This window comes from Neomonachus schauinslandi, chromosome 2 (assembly GCF_002201575.2).
Source record: "Neomonachus schauinslandi chromosome 2, ASM220157v2, whole genome shotgun sequence".
NCBI classification, from domain to species: domain Eukaryota; kingdom Metazoa; phylum Chordata; class Mammalia; order Carnivora; family Phocidae; genus Neomonachus; species Neomonachus schauinslandi.
This window is the reverse complement of record NC_058404.1, coordinates 73,661,271-73,677,782: the sequence shown is the minus strand read 5'-3', so window position 1 is coordinate 73,677,782 and position 16,512 is coordinate 73,661,271. Positions and strand designations below refer to the sequence as shown.

The window sequence follows — 16,512 nt, the reverse complement described above, 5'->3', positions numbered from 1 at the left end:
TAGTGTTAGGAAAAGTAATTTCTCTTGCTTTTTTTCTTTTTAGATTCTGAATTTCACTGGCCCTTTATTTCTACCTCCAGGCTGTTGGAATATATTTTCTTTGAAACTTGCTGTTAAAGACATTGCCATAAACCTATTCACCAACGTATTTTTGACTACAAACATAGGTGCCATTTTTGCAATACCTCTACAGATTTACTCAGCCCCAATCAAGGTATTATTTACAACACTATGTGTTATAATTTTCATAATGATTACTGTTTGTTAACTTAACAGTGCTTGGGTTTTATTGGCAGAGTTAAGCTTAGAGTTCTTGAAGACTAGCTAAGAAATTTGAAAGATATTACCAGGCCAATCTTATATGGTCAGTTGTTTGGATATGGAACTCTTTATTTGGAAAGAGTTTCTATTTTTCATAAAGTAATTTGAGGTTCTGGAATAAAATAATACAAATAGATTAATCTCATTTTCATTTGTTTCCAAAATTTGAAGAGCAAGGAATCTATGCTTGCTATAGAAAACACAGTTGAGCTTTTGGTGCATACTAGCAATGAATTCAAGTAAACTAGACGGTCGAATGCTTTAGTTAGGCCTCGGGTAAGTGACTCTCAGTTGCTTGTATCCTTGCATTTCTCTAGTGGGCCAAATCTAAAACCTGAAAGGGTTATCAATTAAAATGCTTTCTAAAATCTGGGTAAGCCGTATTTAATTTAGATCTTATCTTAAACATGTCTCATTTTTTTCTTAATGTTTATTTATTTTCATTTGGTTACTGTTATTGCTTCTTTTTAATCCAAGCTCTTCTGTATAACGCTGGGTTCTAATTTTTCACTATGAGACATTCATGCAACCATCTTTATGATTTTTCTCACTTACTAGCGTTGGTGTTTCATAGATAGAAATGCCTCATGCTTAGCTATAGGCTTAAAGGTAGGACCTCTAAAATTAAACTACACAAGATGCAAGGTTAATTCCATTCATCTGTATTTTGAGCAGGGGAGATTTCTTAGAAATCTCCTTTTTCTGATCAAGAGTTGCATTTTAAGAAGAGCTGCTTGTGGGAGGGAGGAGGCAGGTTTCACATATATGTGGAAGTAGGAAGTTAGCAAGTCTGTGCTTTCCCAACATGTAGGAAGTGGAACATCAGTTTACATGTCCCAAGTGGCTTAGGAGTTACTATAGATTGGTATACTGTTTTTCAGAAGATTAGAGTACAGTTTAAAAAACAAAAAGCCTATCAGGAGTGTCCTGAGATTAACCTCTAATTCAGAAGGCAGCTTTGTGTCTTTGGGGCCCAAGGATTGTCCCTATGGGCATTGAAGATTGTGCAAAATCCCCTGCCGTGATCCTGTCTGTGAGAGACAGTTCAGAGCGCTCATTCAAGGAGAAGGAAAGCTAAGAATTCACTTTCTTGTTGTTTGGCTTCTGGTTAAAGAGAAATTCACTGAGGTGGAGGCCATTGTCTGCTTCGCATTTGAGTGCATTAGGATTTTTATGTTTAGTGTTGTGTTTTAAGTTATTCATATATTACTTTTCAATCTAGGAAGGGAGTCTGGGTTTTGAAGTGATAGCACATTGTGGCATGCATTATTTCATGGGAAAATCAAAAACAGGTAAGTATTTTGCCCTTAGGCTTTCTATAGAACTCTAGTTTGGTGTTGGGTGGGAAGTAGTGAGGAAAAACAGCATTTGTAGATGGAATAATTAATACTGTAAACATAATTGTGTCATATTTTATTCTTAAAGAGCATGATCATTCACAGAATGACTTGAAATTGTTAAGAATCCTCCAAAAACACCCAAGGTACTTGTGTTAATAATGTCCCCTTGAACTTTTTGTAAGGGATTTTTTTCCAAACACATCATTTGATGGTCACAGCAGCCTTGTGTCCAGGAAAAATTGGACGGTTCTGGTTCTTTTATAAAAGGGCTGACTACAAGTTAGTAAAAATAACCTGGAATTGCATTTGAAGACTTTAGTTATAGGAACATAAACATCTTACAGGGGGTGCTAGTTGTGGTGTGAGATTGAAATACATGGTGTTGATTTAGAAGCTCTTTCTAGTCCTTCTCCTGCCTTCTGATTTATTGAAATATTTAATGTAAGGAGACTGTTACAGTACAGTACAAGATGTCTTTGGGGAGATTCCCACTTTCTCATCCTGGTATGCTCTTTAGCACAGATCAGACAGAACGGATAAGTAGAGAGGGCGAGGTGAACAGGAGGCCAGTTTGTAATTATAAACATGCACCTTCTCCAGGCCCAGCCCCTGGTCTGTGCCCTTCTTTAGGAGGACTGTTGTTTGTCTATCAGCACTGATCATAATCACTGAAAGACTTGGATGATGACGAGCTCTGTTTACAGGGAAGCAGTTTAGCCTGTTAGCTTGAAAGCTGTTAAAAATGTTCCAAGAGGGCGCCTGGGTGGCTCAGTTGGTTAAGCGACCGCCTTCGGCTCAGGTCATGATCCTGGAGTCCCTGGATCGAGTCCCGCATCGGGCTCCCTGCTCAGCGAGGAGCCTGCCCCCTCTCGTGTACTCTCTCTCTCATTCTCGCTCTCTCAAATTTAAAAAAAAAAAAAATGTTCCAAGAATAATTTTAACTTGTTTCAGGCTGTATTCATGAGCCATGTGTCTTTTATGTTATTATTACCTTTACATAATTCGGTTTAGTTTTGTTTTATACATGTTTGTTTTATTTGATATGTCATTTGCCATTGGGTTAGAGGGACTCCTAGTAAAGTACAGTCAGAGGAAAGGGGGGGATGTTGATTCGCTTGGCAGTCCTCTCAGTTTGAGAAGTTTGACAGCCTGTGGCTTTCTTTCCTAACTGAATTGCATTTTCTGTACATCTAAATATTACATCTGGTCTAACTTGTAGAAAATCCTAATTGGGAAGGGAGTCTTTCTCTGGATCGGTCTACCTGGGACATGGATTCAGAACTTGCCAATAAATTGTATGAAAGATGGAAGAAATTTAAAACTGGTGACGGCTGCAAGTATGTCTTCTGTGTTCATCTTTGCTTGTCTCTTTTCTTCAGCACCGGCTCAGGGAGGGGGAACACTACTACGTAGTACTTTATTGAATTTGCACGACTGAGTTTTTAAGAATTAGTATTTCTCTTGGGCCTTTTATTTTGACAAATTTCCAACCTCAGAAACATTGAAAGTATAGTACAGTGAATACTCAAATATTCCTCATAAATCCAGGATCCATTCAAGGATCATGCATTGCATTTGGTTGTCATGTTTTCTTAATTTTCTTTAGACGTGTATCCCTGCCCCCCCTTTCTTCATCTTTCATAATGCTGACACTTTAGAGAGTCTTAGCCGTTTGTCTTACAGAACCTTCAGCGCTGTGGGTTTCAAGTTTACGTTTGCTTTAAACATTTTTGGGAAGAGTGCTGACTACTTGGTTGGTATTATGTCCTTACCATTGCATCACCTCGGAAGGGACATATATGTCAATTTGTCCCATTGTTGGTGTTGCTAAGTTGAATCATTTGACTCTCCCCATTGTATGTGTGACAGATCTCTCTCTGTTATAGATGGATTTTTCCTTTAATAAGTAATTAATAAATAATATGTGCTATGATAATTTGAGATCATATAAATTTCCTGTTGTCTAAGAGCATGTCACCCCATGATCTTAGCATCCATTGATAGTTCTTGCCTGGATCGGTTAGTTGTTAGATTGATGGCTGCAAAAATGGTGATGTTTATAATTATTTTGTTTATTCTACATTCTTTTTGAGCATCCCTGTGGATTCTTTGTTCATTACCACCACTTACCACCATTATTATTTTTGATGCTAAATTGTCCCAGATTTGACTGATGAGAGCCCCTTCAGGCTAGCTTGTTGGTAGCCTCAAATGTTCTTACCATTCATTCTTTGAGCACTTCCTTGCTTTCTAGTAAGACAGGATGTTTCAGGATCATCTTGTACTTTCTCTTCCCCAGACTCAGAATAAGCCATATTTTCCCCCAAGACCCCTTGTTCCTTTTAGTGGGATTGATATTTAGTGATTTCATTTTTTTAAATGTCAAAATGATTTTTCAAAGTAATTTTTCTTTATGAATTACACAGGAGGACTGTTTTAGGAATGACGCGGTTTGGTCGCTTGAAGAAATCCAAGGAGTCGGAATCCTTTGTTTTCTTTCTGCCTCGTTTGATTGCAGAGCCCAGCCTGGTGTTGAACTTCAGCGCAACCGCCCTGAGGAGCAGCGTGGTAAGGGTCGCATGTCTCCTTGTCAGCGACGCCCCAGCTCTCGGGTTCTTGAGTTACCAGGGTCTTTCCACCTTGAGAATACTGTTTCAGAACCAAACATAATTTAAGTTCATTTTTAAGGGACACACATAGGCTGTTTAGTGCATTTTGTAGGGAAGTGTCAGAAGAACACAATGAGTAAAACTCAAAATGCATGAAACAAATACATTTTCTGAAGCTTGTTTTCGATTCAAAATCTATCTGCCAGGAAAGTGTTCAGCTATGAACAACAGAGCAAATCTTTTTTTTTAAGACTTTATTTTTATTTTTACATAAGATTTTATTTATTTGTCAGAGAGAGAGAGCACAAGCAGGGGGGGTGGCAGGCAGAGGGAGGGGGAGAAGCAGGCTTCCCTCCGAGCAGGGAGCCTGATGCGCGGGACTCGATCCCAGGACCCTGGGATCATGACCTGAGCCGAAGGCAGACGCTTAACCGCCTGAGCCACCCAGGCGTCCCTATTCTTTTTTTTTTTTAAGTAATTTCTACACTCAACATGGGGCTCGAACTGACAACCCTGAGATGAAGAGTCACAAGGCTCTACACTGAGAACACCTTGAGTGACACAGGCTTACGTAGGAGGTAGCTTGTTTCATGTGAGAAGCTCAAAGGGGAGAAGTCCAAAGTGGTTGTAGCAGCAGTGCGATGCCATCAGGAGCCCAGGCTCTGTCCGCCTGCTACTCTCTGTCCTTAGTGTGCCCACTTGTGTGTGCTTCCCTTGAGGAGCTCGGGAGGCCCGGAGAAAGGCAAAGACAGCGAAGGGACACCAGCAGGCTTCCATGTGTGTCTCCAGTCTGACTGCCAAAGAGCTGCCTGCGTCACGTGTGGTCTGGGTGATAATTTACCCTTCGTGAGGCGCTCACTGGGTTTCTTAGGGGTAGCATATGAAGACTCTCCAACAGATGTTCATTTTGAAATGATTTCAACTTAAAAGTTTCAAGAATAGTACCAAGAACTCCCAGTCACGCTTCACAGAGAGTCACAGTTTTCCACGTTTGCCACATTTGCTTTATCATTGCTTCTCTCTCTTTCTCTGCGCACACACCACACACATTTTTATGGGCCATTTGAGAGTGTCAGACGCTATGCCCCTCTTGTCTCTACTTCAGTGTGATTTTTCTAAGGACAAGAGCGTCTTCCCACATGTCAGAGTATAATTATCACAATCGGAAAATGTGACATTAATCAGCATAATGCAGTCTATATTCAGATTTTTCCAGTTACCCCACTGACATACTTTATGGTAGGCTTCCCCCCCACCCCGCCCCCCTGGTTCAGGATCCAGTTCAGGATCTTGAATTGCATGATTGCATCTTTTTTTGTCACCTGAGCCTTTCCTTGCCTTTCCTAGCAGAGACATGGTTGAAGAAGGCAGGCTCTTTATTTTCTAGAGTGTCCCTCAATTTGATTTGCACGATGGTTCCTCATGATTAGATTCAGGTTATGAATTTTTTGCAGTATTATTTCAGGGGGCAGCGCCATGTCCTTCTCCAGGTTTTGATTTGCCTTTCCCCGTATCTAGGTGAAGTACTTTGTGGTGAAGAACCCTTCCTCCTGGCCAGTCTCCATGCAGCTCCTGCCTCTCTCCTTGTACCCCAAGCCTGAAGCTGCAGTGCGCCTGCTGCATAAATGGTAAAGTGCCCGGTTGAGGACTTTCTGACAGGGTTTGGGAACTGTTGTTATGACTCAGAATTATTCTAAGTCCTTCACATTTTTCACCCGGAACCTGTATGCGGGTGTACACAGTATTAACCCTGGTACCTGGACACCCAGCTCCCTGGGGCATATACCTTGATGGAAATTGCCACTTCCCTTTGCTGTGTGGCATCTTTAGTGTTACCGTGTCAAGGCTACTTCCCAGCAGAATATTGTTTTCTTTGGCCGGGGAATCTCTAGGACTGTGATTTTCCCACATATACTCTAAAATTTAGAATCTAAATCTCAGTGATCTCTGGGCGACACAAGAAAGTGAGTTTAGTGTTTTAGTACATTTTAACTGAGTGTTAGAAAAGATGATCATTCTTTTAGTTCATGTCTAAAAGATGTTAGATGTTCATGTTAACATCTTATTTTTACAAAGCAATCGCAGTTTCACTTAGAACATTCTCTTCCTTGGCTTCGTAGAACCTACTCTGATCCCAGGGTTTCTCAGCTTCAGTGCTACTGATATTTTGGACAAGATGATTTTATGTTTGGGGGGAGGGGCTGTTCTGCGTTTTGGAGGATGTTTAGCAGCATCCCAGGCTTCTACTCAAGAGGTGCCAGTAGGATCTTCCCAAAAATGTCTCCAGGTATTGCCAGATGTCCACTGGGAGATAAAATTGTCCTTGGTTGAGAGTCACTTCCTGTCAGGTTCTATATGGACCATTTGGAGGAAAAAAAATGCTTCATATTTAGAACTTTTTTTTTTTTAAAGATTTTATTTATTTATTTGAGACACAGTGAGAGAGGGAACACAAGCAGGGGGAGTGGGAGAGGGAGAAGCAGGCTTCCCGCCGAGCAGGGAGCCTGATGCGGGGCTCAATCTCAGGACCTTGGGATCATGACCTGAGCCGAAGGCAGATGCTTAATGACTGAGCCACCCAGGCGCCCCCATATTTAGAACTTTTGTTACCATATGCTTCTTTACATTCTGTGCTACCAAAGTCATTCATTCAACAATATTTATTGAGCACTTATAATATGCCAGGGAGAGTGCAGGGGCCTGGGACACGCTAGAGACAGGATGGGGTGAATTGTGTATGCAAATACATGTACTCACATAATAGGTATATGTGCACACATATTAGTCTCTCTTTATTGGCAATCTGAATGTTATTTCAAACATTTTTTCTCTTTATAGGTTTGGCACCGATATGCAGATGATTAATTTCACAACTGGTGAATTCCACCTCACCCAAGCTTGCCCTTACCGGGTAGGATGTCCTTTCTAAATAGAAAGAGAATGTTAACAAACTATACACATAGCATATGGGCTCTACTGATTTATGTTTCGAGCGTCTTTTCATAATATATGTGGCTTTCTTATTTTTATATGCTAGACATTAAGCACACATAACAGATTTTTCCAATTAACGAATGCAGCAGGAGCTGTACGGTTCATGTTAGCCTGTAAATCATTTTAATTTGATAGTTTGGATTCATGTGAGTGAAGAAATAACAACTGAATCAGGGCTATGTAGAAAACCATAAAACTTGAGACCCCAGAATTTACAATTCTCTTTTAGATTCCCCATCCAGTTTTTTTTAGGGCTGCATAAGGTAAAAAATACACTTAAAAAAAAAAATCTTCTCCTACCAAATTGGCTTCATGTTTTGAGCAAGTTACCCAGTTTCTGTGATGTTCACCTCATCTGTAAAAAAGGATTTCTCTGAAATTCTTAAGCCTCTGGGCACTCATGAGGTCTTGCACAAATACTTAGGGAGGAGGAATAAACATGTCATGTGGTGAGGATGTTGTCTGGGCACTTGGCAGCCTTGTTTCTTAGTTTCCACTCAGTAGTTCTGTGGTTCTTTGTATGGAGCCGAGTGTTTTCCTTACAAGTATCCTATGTGGGAGATCAAGTCAGACACGGAGCATCTGTTAAATGAGTACAAACACACATGCAAGCACACATAGGCACACAACTATATTTCTAATACACACATATTTAAATGCCTTGGGTATTTTCTTCTTTCTTGGCACTTATCCCTCTGAAGATATGCTGTTGGCTCTAGGTGAACTTGAATAGCAGAAAGAGGGAAACCAGATAACCTCCAACTAAGAGTTAAAACTCATCAAAACAAGTTTTTAAGTGGATTTAACAGAGACTTACAATAGGAAACACATTACAGCAAGTGTTCCTTTCTCTTTGTAAGCGGTCTAGGCAGCTGCATGGTCTTGTTTTTGTTAGTGAGCCTGCTGTACTCATTCCCTCTCATTCTCCTTTCCACCGAGCAGCCTCCCAGGGCTGTTGGGAGGTAAATTAGTCCAAAATACTAAGAGATCTTTTGCCCCCGTGGTTGAACTGTATATAATTTGGAATTCCAGAAATAATGCCAAATTCCTTTTACATATAAATGTTCTGTTCAAATTTGAACAAATGGTGCAACTCACTTGGAAAAAGTTTTTCATCTGTGATCAAAGGTTTCCCCCAAGGAGAGTACACCTTTTGCCATCAAGAATGGTATCAGTGCCTTTGAGACACTTAAAAGTTTAACTCAAAATTCTTATTAGAACTCTGTCATGTAAAGATAGCACACATTTTTTTGATGTTGGTTTGCTTTTAGAAACGTAATTCCTCTAGTGAAGAGTAGGGAGAATTGGACAGTCAGGTTTCCAAACCCAGGCTCATAACATGGGCTTGCTGCGTGACCCCGAGCAGATTCTTTAACCTCTCTATAGCCTCCTCTCTCTCACTTACAGTAATGTTGGAAGATTCAGTAAGGTTTATGCAATGCTCAGCATCTTATAGACCTTACTATATTCCTGTGCCGGGCATATAAGAACTATTTAATAATAGTGTTTTTATTATTAGAGTTTTAATACTAAAAATCAGCTTTTTCTTCAATATTTATATTAGATATATGTAAAGCAGGGTTTCTCCCCTCATGAAGTTTATAATTCTAATGAACATGAAACAAGTACCATCCCTGTTTCTTCTTCCAGATAGCATGGGGACATGCCAGCAACAGTTGCAGAATAAAACAAATTTAAAAATGAAGAACGCAGAAAAAAGAATTATTACCATGCAAATTATATGATTATAGCGCTAAGAAATTAATAAATTGTTTTTAGTGAGAAGGATCTGGAAAAAGCAGTGGAAAGGGAAAAATGATGAAGACCTCAATCTTGAGTACTAAATGTAGAACACAAGATTTAGTCAGAGTTAGAAATCTTGGGGAAGGTCAAGGAGGACATGAATAGAGCTCTTTCTCGTGAGTGCAGAGACTAAATGTAATAAAGATGGTTTCTGTATAAACCGAAGCTCAATATGAAAGAGAAATTTAGGGTTGTCCAGCAGTGGAGGGGTGTTTGGTCAGCTCCCCATAGCATTCAAGCAGAGGCTGTTTGGTCTGTTTTCTGAGGGATGTTTTCTAGTCAGAGCATCTTGGCAGAGAAGGCTGCTTCTGGCCGCAATTCCCCTCTGAGCCAGGAAGCAAATCCCCTTGCCAGCCTCCATGGCAGGTTGTCCTGCAGCCTCTGCCTACACTTCTCAGCTGTGGGTCGGGAGCTGTTGGTTGGTGTGAGCTCTCAGGGTAAACAGGTTCAGCAGGTCGATGAGGGTAGTCACATCTGGATGTTAAAAGAAGAGCAATCATGGTTATACTCTAAAATGCATGTAATGAAGACGGAAGCTTGCTTAACAGGATTCCATTTAATTGCATTTATTAAATTTGCAGGGCATGCATTCTGAGGAGTCCGGGTTTGGCATCCTCCACTTACATTTGCAGCCTCTGGAGATGAAAAGGGTCGGTGTGGTTTTCACGCCAGCTGACTACGGGAAGGTTACGTCACTCATACTACTCCGGTAGGTGTGTCCCCATCACGGAGCCCGTTTCTTTCCCTCTGACTCATCCATCCAAGTCTCTTTCTCTCAAGGATACGTACTCTCTTTAGCCAAGAGCTGACATTGATCTCTCAGTCAGGCCGGTAGGGATGAGGCCGTGTTGCAACGTAGGCAGAGGAAAGGATCCCTGAGGCTCCCTGCTTACACCCCCGGGGCCTCTGGCCTTGTAAGGTAGGGGCCGTGTGTGTGTCCTTCTCTCCAACAGCCACAATGTATTTTGCTCAGCATCCCATCTGTTGCTGTCTCCAAGGGCAGAACACACACACACACACACACACACACACTTCTCTGACCTTAGCTTAGAGAAGTAATTGAAACACTGCTGTGTACGTTTTCATTCCGCAGTGTTTGGATTTACTCCACTCTCATAGCTGCCTTGCTTCTGGAATTCTCTGTAGCCCCAGAGGACAATGGACTAAGGATTATTGAGCCCATTGGCTTTTTAAAATTTCTTTTTCTTTCTTTTAAATGGCAGTGGTTGCTAACTGATTTAAACACCTGATGTTTTTCATTATTAAATCCTTTTCATCTTTAGGTAGTCTTTATTGAGAGTCTTCTTTCAAAAATTTACAGTAAATACAGATGTTTGTTGAAGCTCTCTGCATTGGTGAGAAGTCTAATTTTTAATAAATGACATTTTAGTTCTTTTTAAAGCTTTTCTAATATCAGATCAGCTGGCAAAGACTTTCTTATTCTGGACTTCCTTTAATATATCATATGAGTTTTTTCTTCTACAAGTGAATGCCCTGAAAAAGGAAAATGTACTAAAGTTTTTAAAAGAGCGTGTTCTATTAAGCATTTTAACTAAGACTTCTCATGCCCTGCAATGTCTTTCATCTTAAACCCATTCTTCATTGAAGAACTAAGGTTCTGGGAAGTGCAGAGATGAACTTTACCTCATCCCAGGTTAAACTCTCCTGGCTTCGAAAAGTCTAAATTATTTATAGTACTTAATTTATTTTTGATGTTTCTGTATTGATAGTATTTTTCTGTAGACAATAACATAACTTAAAGGTTTTTAAATGGTTAAAGATTCTTAATCCTTTAGATAAAGATATAAAGATACTGGTGTATTTTGCATAATTAGACATGAATTCCTTCTCCGCTTCTACGGTATTTGCATTAATGAGGACTGGCTTTCACTCTAGTCTGCATCATTTAAACTTCTGTCCATTTAACTTTTTATGTCCTAGCAATCATGGTTTCAGTTACTGAAAAGGCAAAAGCTAGTCTGAATTTGTATTTGATGACTAAGAACTTGAGTAGATATAGGTTATTTGTGGGATGACATTATAAATCTTTGGTTCAATAGAAATAATAAGATTCTATTTCTGGAATTATCCCTAAGGCAGAATTTCCTACAGTCACGATTACTATGAAAACTCCTTAATAAAAATTTGTTAATATTTCTCTGGGTCCCCAGTTTATCTTTCCAGTTTGTTTTTTTGTTTGTTTGTTTGTTTTTTTCCTCTTGGAGGTCTGATCACCACCCTGGTGGCTGGTTATTAGAAAAACATGGCTTTGCATTCTCCGGCCAAGGCAGGAGAGTGATGAGGAACATTCCCTTGTTCTTGCTGTAGTCAGCCTCAGCCTGCCTGGGCTCTTCTGAGCCCATGGGCAGCTTCCGTTGCCCGTGGACACCCTCTAATTCCATGAGATGGCCGGAGGTGCCACGCTATTTAAATTGATTTTCTCTTTCACAACGTTACCCTGTTCTTGCCAATTAGGAATGTTTAAGTCCAAGTGCACTGTGTCTTGTGACTCTGTTGTAATGCCTTTGCGTTTGTATGGGTTGCCCCACTAGGAATAACTTGACAGTCATTGACATGATTGCCGTGGAAGGGTTTGGAGCCAGAGAGTTACTGAAAGTGGGCGGAAGGCTTCCTGGCGCAGGAGGTTCACTCCGATTCAAGGTGCCTGAGTCCACGCTGATGGACTGCCGACGACGTGAGTTCACATACCTGGCCCTCGGACAGCGAAGGCTTGGTGCGAAAGCCAAGGGCAAAAGGATTCCATAAGAGGATTCTTTTTAAAATTGACAGTAAATTCATGGCATTGATGCAAATAATTAAATCAGGCGAACATCTGAGCATATATGATAGGCTAGTACTGCTTAGAAAAATAGCCTTAGATATTTAACCCAACTTAAATGATACCTATTTAAAAAGTATAATTGCTAAATTATCAGTATAGTGATGGATATTTAAGATAAATAGTATGAAGATGTCACTTTGGTTATCAGCTACATCTTCATAAAAAAACCACACCAAAATGATGAATGGCGAGAAGAGTAAAGGTCTGCTAACCGGTAGAACTTTATGCAGTTATGGAAATGCTCTATATCTGTGTCACCCAGGAAAGCAGACACTAACCACATGTGGTTAATGAGCAGTTAAAAATATAGCCGATGTGAGTTTTTAAATTTACTTAATTTTAATTTTAGCCGTGTATGTCTAGTGGCTACTGTATTAGACATTGCAGATTTTAGAAACTTACCTAAATGTTGCATTAGAAATTTCCAAATTGTGCATATATGTAACTCAAATGCTTCTAAATTATTTATATGAGTTTCAAGAACTTCCTCAGGAACTAAAACAAAAATCAGACAATAGATGTAAAATGTTTTTGGTAAATTCCTTGTTTTCCTATTAATATTTTGTATTTCTGGAATACACTGAAAGCATTTTAGTGTAACACTGTGCTCCTATGGCAAAAGCTGGTTGGTGAAAGTATTGGATAGTTTGTAGCAATATCTAATGCCTGATTGGAATTTCTTTTTTAAGAAAACTATGCTGAGCATTGAGTTTGAAAAGATTTACTGACCATTTGTGTTCAAAATTCATCAGAGTATTCACTTTTCCATTCATTCATTCATTCAGTAACTTAGAGTTGACCTTGAGAGATGAAATTAGGGAAAATTATAAAAACTACAGAACTACATAAAATTTTAGTCTTTATATGGAAAAGATTGTGGGTTATAAATTTATAGGAATAATTTAAAGTTGTGGTAATTCTTTTTTAAACTCCCCATATAAAATGTGCTCTCGTTTTTTTGCAGAGACTTAGCGACTTACTTCCTCTGAATGTAGTGGGTGTTTAAACTGTGTTTCTAGAAGCACAGACTCTTGCTTTTAACTGGTCCCTGTTCAGTGTGAGGATCCCAGGAGCAAAGTGTGCATGGTGTCTAGGGGTACCCAAAGTACTTGGCTTCTGAGAAGAATAAACTTCTAACCTTAACTTTTAATAAGTAAAAGAACAAAGAAGAGATTCTGATTACTTTTGGTACCTAGGAAGGTCATATAACTTAAGAAAAATCTTGACTAATTAAATTTTTTTATTATATTCTGGTAGTATAAGAAAATCTATGACTGTTCTAGAAATTAGATAGAAGTTGTACTTTGGGCTTATACTGCATTTTTTTTTTCACATTTTAATAATATAGGTCATGGTTTATTGATTCAGTAAATGTTGATTCAATAAATGACTCTGAATAAATTTTGCAGTTCATACATACTAAATATCACTTTTTATCCTCACTTAGAACTGAAAGACAGCAAGCAAATTTTATCTATTACAAAGAACTTTAAAGTTGAGAATATTGGACCACTTCCTATAACTGTGACATCTTTGAAAATTAATGGGTATAATTGCCAAGGTTATGGATTCGAAGTGCTAGATTGTCATCAATTTTCCCTGGCCCCAAACACATCCCGGGATATCAGCATCGTGTAAGCATTGGGTTTTACTCCCTTAGGTTTTGTGGTGCATTTAATAATGTGGGGAAGAAAACCTTTTTTGCATTGGTAAGACATGTTAAGTTGTTTTTATATAAACATATATTGTAAGTAAGAAATATGGCTGCTATCGTGATTATTTTGTTTTGTGCCTAAAATGAAAACAATTCAAGTTCATAAAGACGAATCTTCTGTTACCAGGTTTACTCCAGACTTTACCTCTTCCTGGGTCATTCGAGAGCTGACTCTTGTAACTGCAGCCGACCTGGAGTTTCGCTTCACTCTCAATGTGACCCTCCCCCATCACCTGTTGCCTTTGTGTGCAGACGTGGTTCCAGGACCCAGCTGGGAGGAGTCGTTTTGGAGGCTTACAGTCTTCTTTGTCAGGTATGCTACCACCTTCAGGAGAGTTGCATGAAAATGTATTTTGCCTGGGTGTAAAAAGCATATGAATCGTCAAAAAGCATATTCAAAGTGTATGAATTGAGTGGAATTTACATTGCTTTGTGAACCTCAACATAGGTGAAATAGACAAAGTAGTAACTGGTAAACTTTAAGATAATAGTAAACTTATTGTAGGAGATTCATGGGACCTAGAAGTATAAGAGATCATTGTGCTCCCTATACTTCCATTGGCAGTCACAGTGGAAAATACGGATGTTACTCCTTTTGGCTCGGCTCAGTGGCAGTTTGAGATTGGAAGACTAGAGTGACCCTTTTGGAGTGATTTTGTCATGAAAGTGCCTTTAAAAATGGAATTGGAATGTCAAACTTACAAATGTGCACATTTTTAGAAACTTGGAGCTTTTTAAATCTTTAAGTCACATCAGAAATGATGATGTGATACATTTTATGGAATTTCGGTGCTATATCTTTAGACATTTTGCATCAACCAACCACTGCTCTTCTGTAAGAGAGCTGGTCTTTTTAATGCCGGTCAGAACCATGCAGTAATGAACCTCGTTGCTTTCTTCCTCAGTTTGTCCCTGTTGGGTGTGATTTTAATAGCCTTCCAACAAGCACAGTACATTCTTATGGAATTCATGAAAACAAGACAGAGGCAAAATGCTAGCTCATCTTCACAGCAAAACAATAATCCGATGGATGTAATTAGCTCCCATTCTCACAAGTAAGAATTCTTGTAGAGTGTGTGTGTATGTGTGTTGGAGAGGGGGGAGGAGCTCTCACCTTTGATATCATTCAGTTCTGATTTTAAGGTAATATAAATATTACTCTGCTTCCAGATTTGTCTTCATAAAATTTTCTTGAAGTCATTGTGTGGCAGCTGTAACAGTTTTTACAATAAGATAGACTTCCTATAAGGACTTAGTTTGTTAAACTCACGGGCCTTTGGAAGAAGGAGAGAGAGAGATACACACAGTATCGAGATTGCTACTTCTCTCTCATGGGTTTAGAAACAGAGGGGTAGGGTTTGATTCCATTTGGCTTTCTGTTAAATGTTTTTCTTCTTCAATTCAGAAGCAATTGTAAGAACTTCCTCGATACCTATGGCCCCTCCGATAAAGGCAGAGGGAAAAGCTGCCTTCCAGTAAACACTCCACCAAGCAGGATACAGAACACCCCAAAGAGGAGCCCAGCTACCTACGGTCATTCTCAGAAGAAGCATAAGTGCTCAGTGTATTACAGCAAACACAAAACCAGCCCATCTGTCACCAGCAGTGCCAACACTACTACTGAGGAGAAACAGACTCTGGCCCTGGGCAGCTCCCTGTCTGCTCCTAAAGAGGACGTGTGCACTGATGTTATGGGCGAGAACTGGATCGGCCTCAAATACGCAAACGGCATCAACGTCGACCTGCAAAAGAATTTAACCCTTTCCAAAAACTTACTGAATAAAGAAGAAAACACACTGAAAAACACAATTGTTGTCAATAATACTTCTTCAGAATGTCATATGAAGGAGGGAATACAGACATGTATGTTTCCTAAGGAAACGGACATTAAAATTTCAGAAAACGTAGCTGAGCTCAAGGAACGAGAGCTCTGTCCCCTGAAGACCTCTAAGAAACTACCTGAAAATCACTTGCCAAGAAATTCACCTCAGTACCAGTCAGACTTGCCAGAGATTTCCAGGAAAAATAATGGTAATCTTTTCATCCTCCTGGATGATTCTTTTCTCTGGTTTGTCTTCGGTCTGTTTTTAACAGAATTTGTTCTCACCTGTGACTTTAGTTTTAATCACGGATGCTGCATTTTTAGTTCATGCACAAAGGTTTAGCCAACATATGAATGTTGAAATACGGTTTGTAAAATGAAAAGTTTAGTAGGACGAGGAACCACGTTTTTAGAATGTTGTGAGTAAAGTTTACTTTTTAGTACATATGTTTAGAGGGATGTGAATGTCCTATTTTACTGCTGGGAGGATATGGACACCATTTTTAATTATTTTCTATCGTGGATTTTCACTCTTTGTGAAAATTAATCAGCCCATAAAATATTTCTGACCAAACAAAACTTACCAAGCTTTCTATATTTAACAGCTGCTACCATCTCACGTTCCCTGGCCCTGGTGCTTCTCTAATTGTGTCCCTTGGTTAAAAGAAGACAGATGTTCTCTCACAACAAATACAGTTAGTGAAGGCATAAGCAGGACAAGACTCAGAAAACCACCTCCATGTAAAATCGCCATTAAGCTGTAACTGACCCCTTTGGCCTTTGGCATAAGAAACAGTGCTTATTTTTTTTTTTGGACCATTCTGAGCATTTTAATATGCTCATTTCTGCACCTGTTAAAAGTCAGATTTGGGGGGCACCTGGGTAGCTCAGTCATTTAAACGTCCGACTCTTGATTTCGGCTCAAGTCATGATCTCAGGGTTGTGGGATCAAGCCCTATGTTGGGCTCCGCTCTCAGTGGGAGTCTGCTTGGGATTCTCTCTCTCCCTGTCCCTTTGCCCCCCCGCCCGATAAATAAATGTTTTTTAAAAAGTCAGATTTTTGACAC

General features: G+C 39.6%; 1 protein-coding gene across 1 annotated transcript in view; it reads left to right on the top strand.

Annotated features, from left to right (window-relative positions):
• The window catches only part of TMEM131L (transmembrane 131 like), a 162,227-nt gene that overhangs the window by 114,894 nt on the left and 30,821 nt on the right, over positions 1-16,512 (top strand). The window contains exons 14-25 of the mRNA XM_044912863.1: positions 44-214; positions 1,544-1,613; positions 2,881-2,998; positions 4,088-4,229; positions 5,789-5,898; positions 7,109-7,181; positions 9,649-9,776; positions 11,620-11,762; positions 13,357-13,543; positions 13,751-13,936; positions 14,529-14,678; positions 15,029-15,654. Of these exons, the coding sequence (XP_044768798.1) occupies positions 44-214; positions 1,544-1,613; positions 2,881-2,998; positions 4,088-4,229; positions 5,789-5,898; positions 7,109-7,181; positions 9,649-9,776; positions 11,620-11,762; positions 13,357-13,543; positions 13,751-13,936; positions 14,529-14,678; positions 15,029-15,654 (2,104 nt within the window). The remainder of the gene's footprint in view (positions 1-43; positions 215-1,543; positions 1,614-2,880; positions 2,999-4,087; positions 4,230-5,788; positions 5,899-7,108; positions 7,182-9,648; positions 9,777-11,619; positions 11,763-13,356; positions 13,544-13,750; positions 13,937-14,528; positions 14,679-15,028; positions 15,655-16,512) is intronic.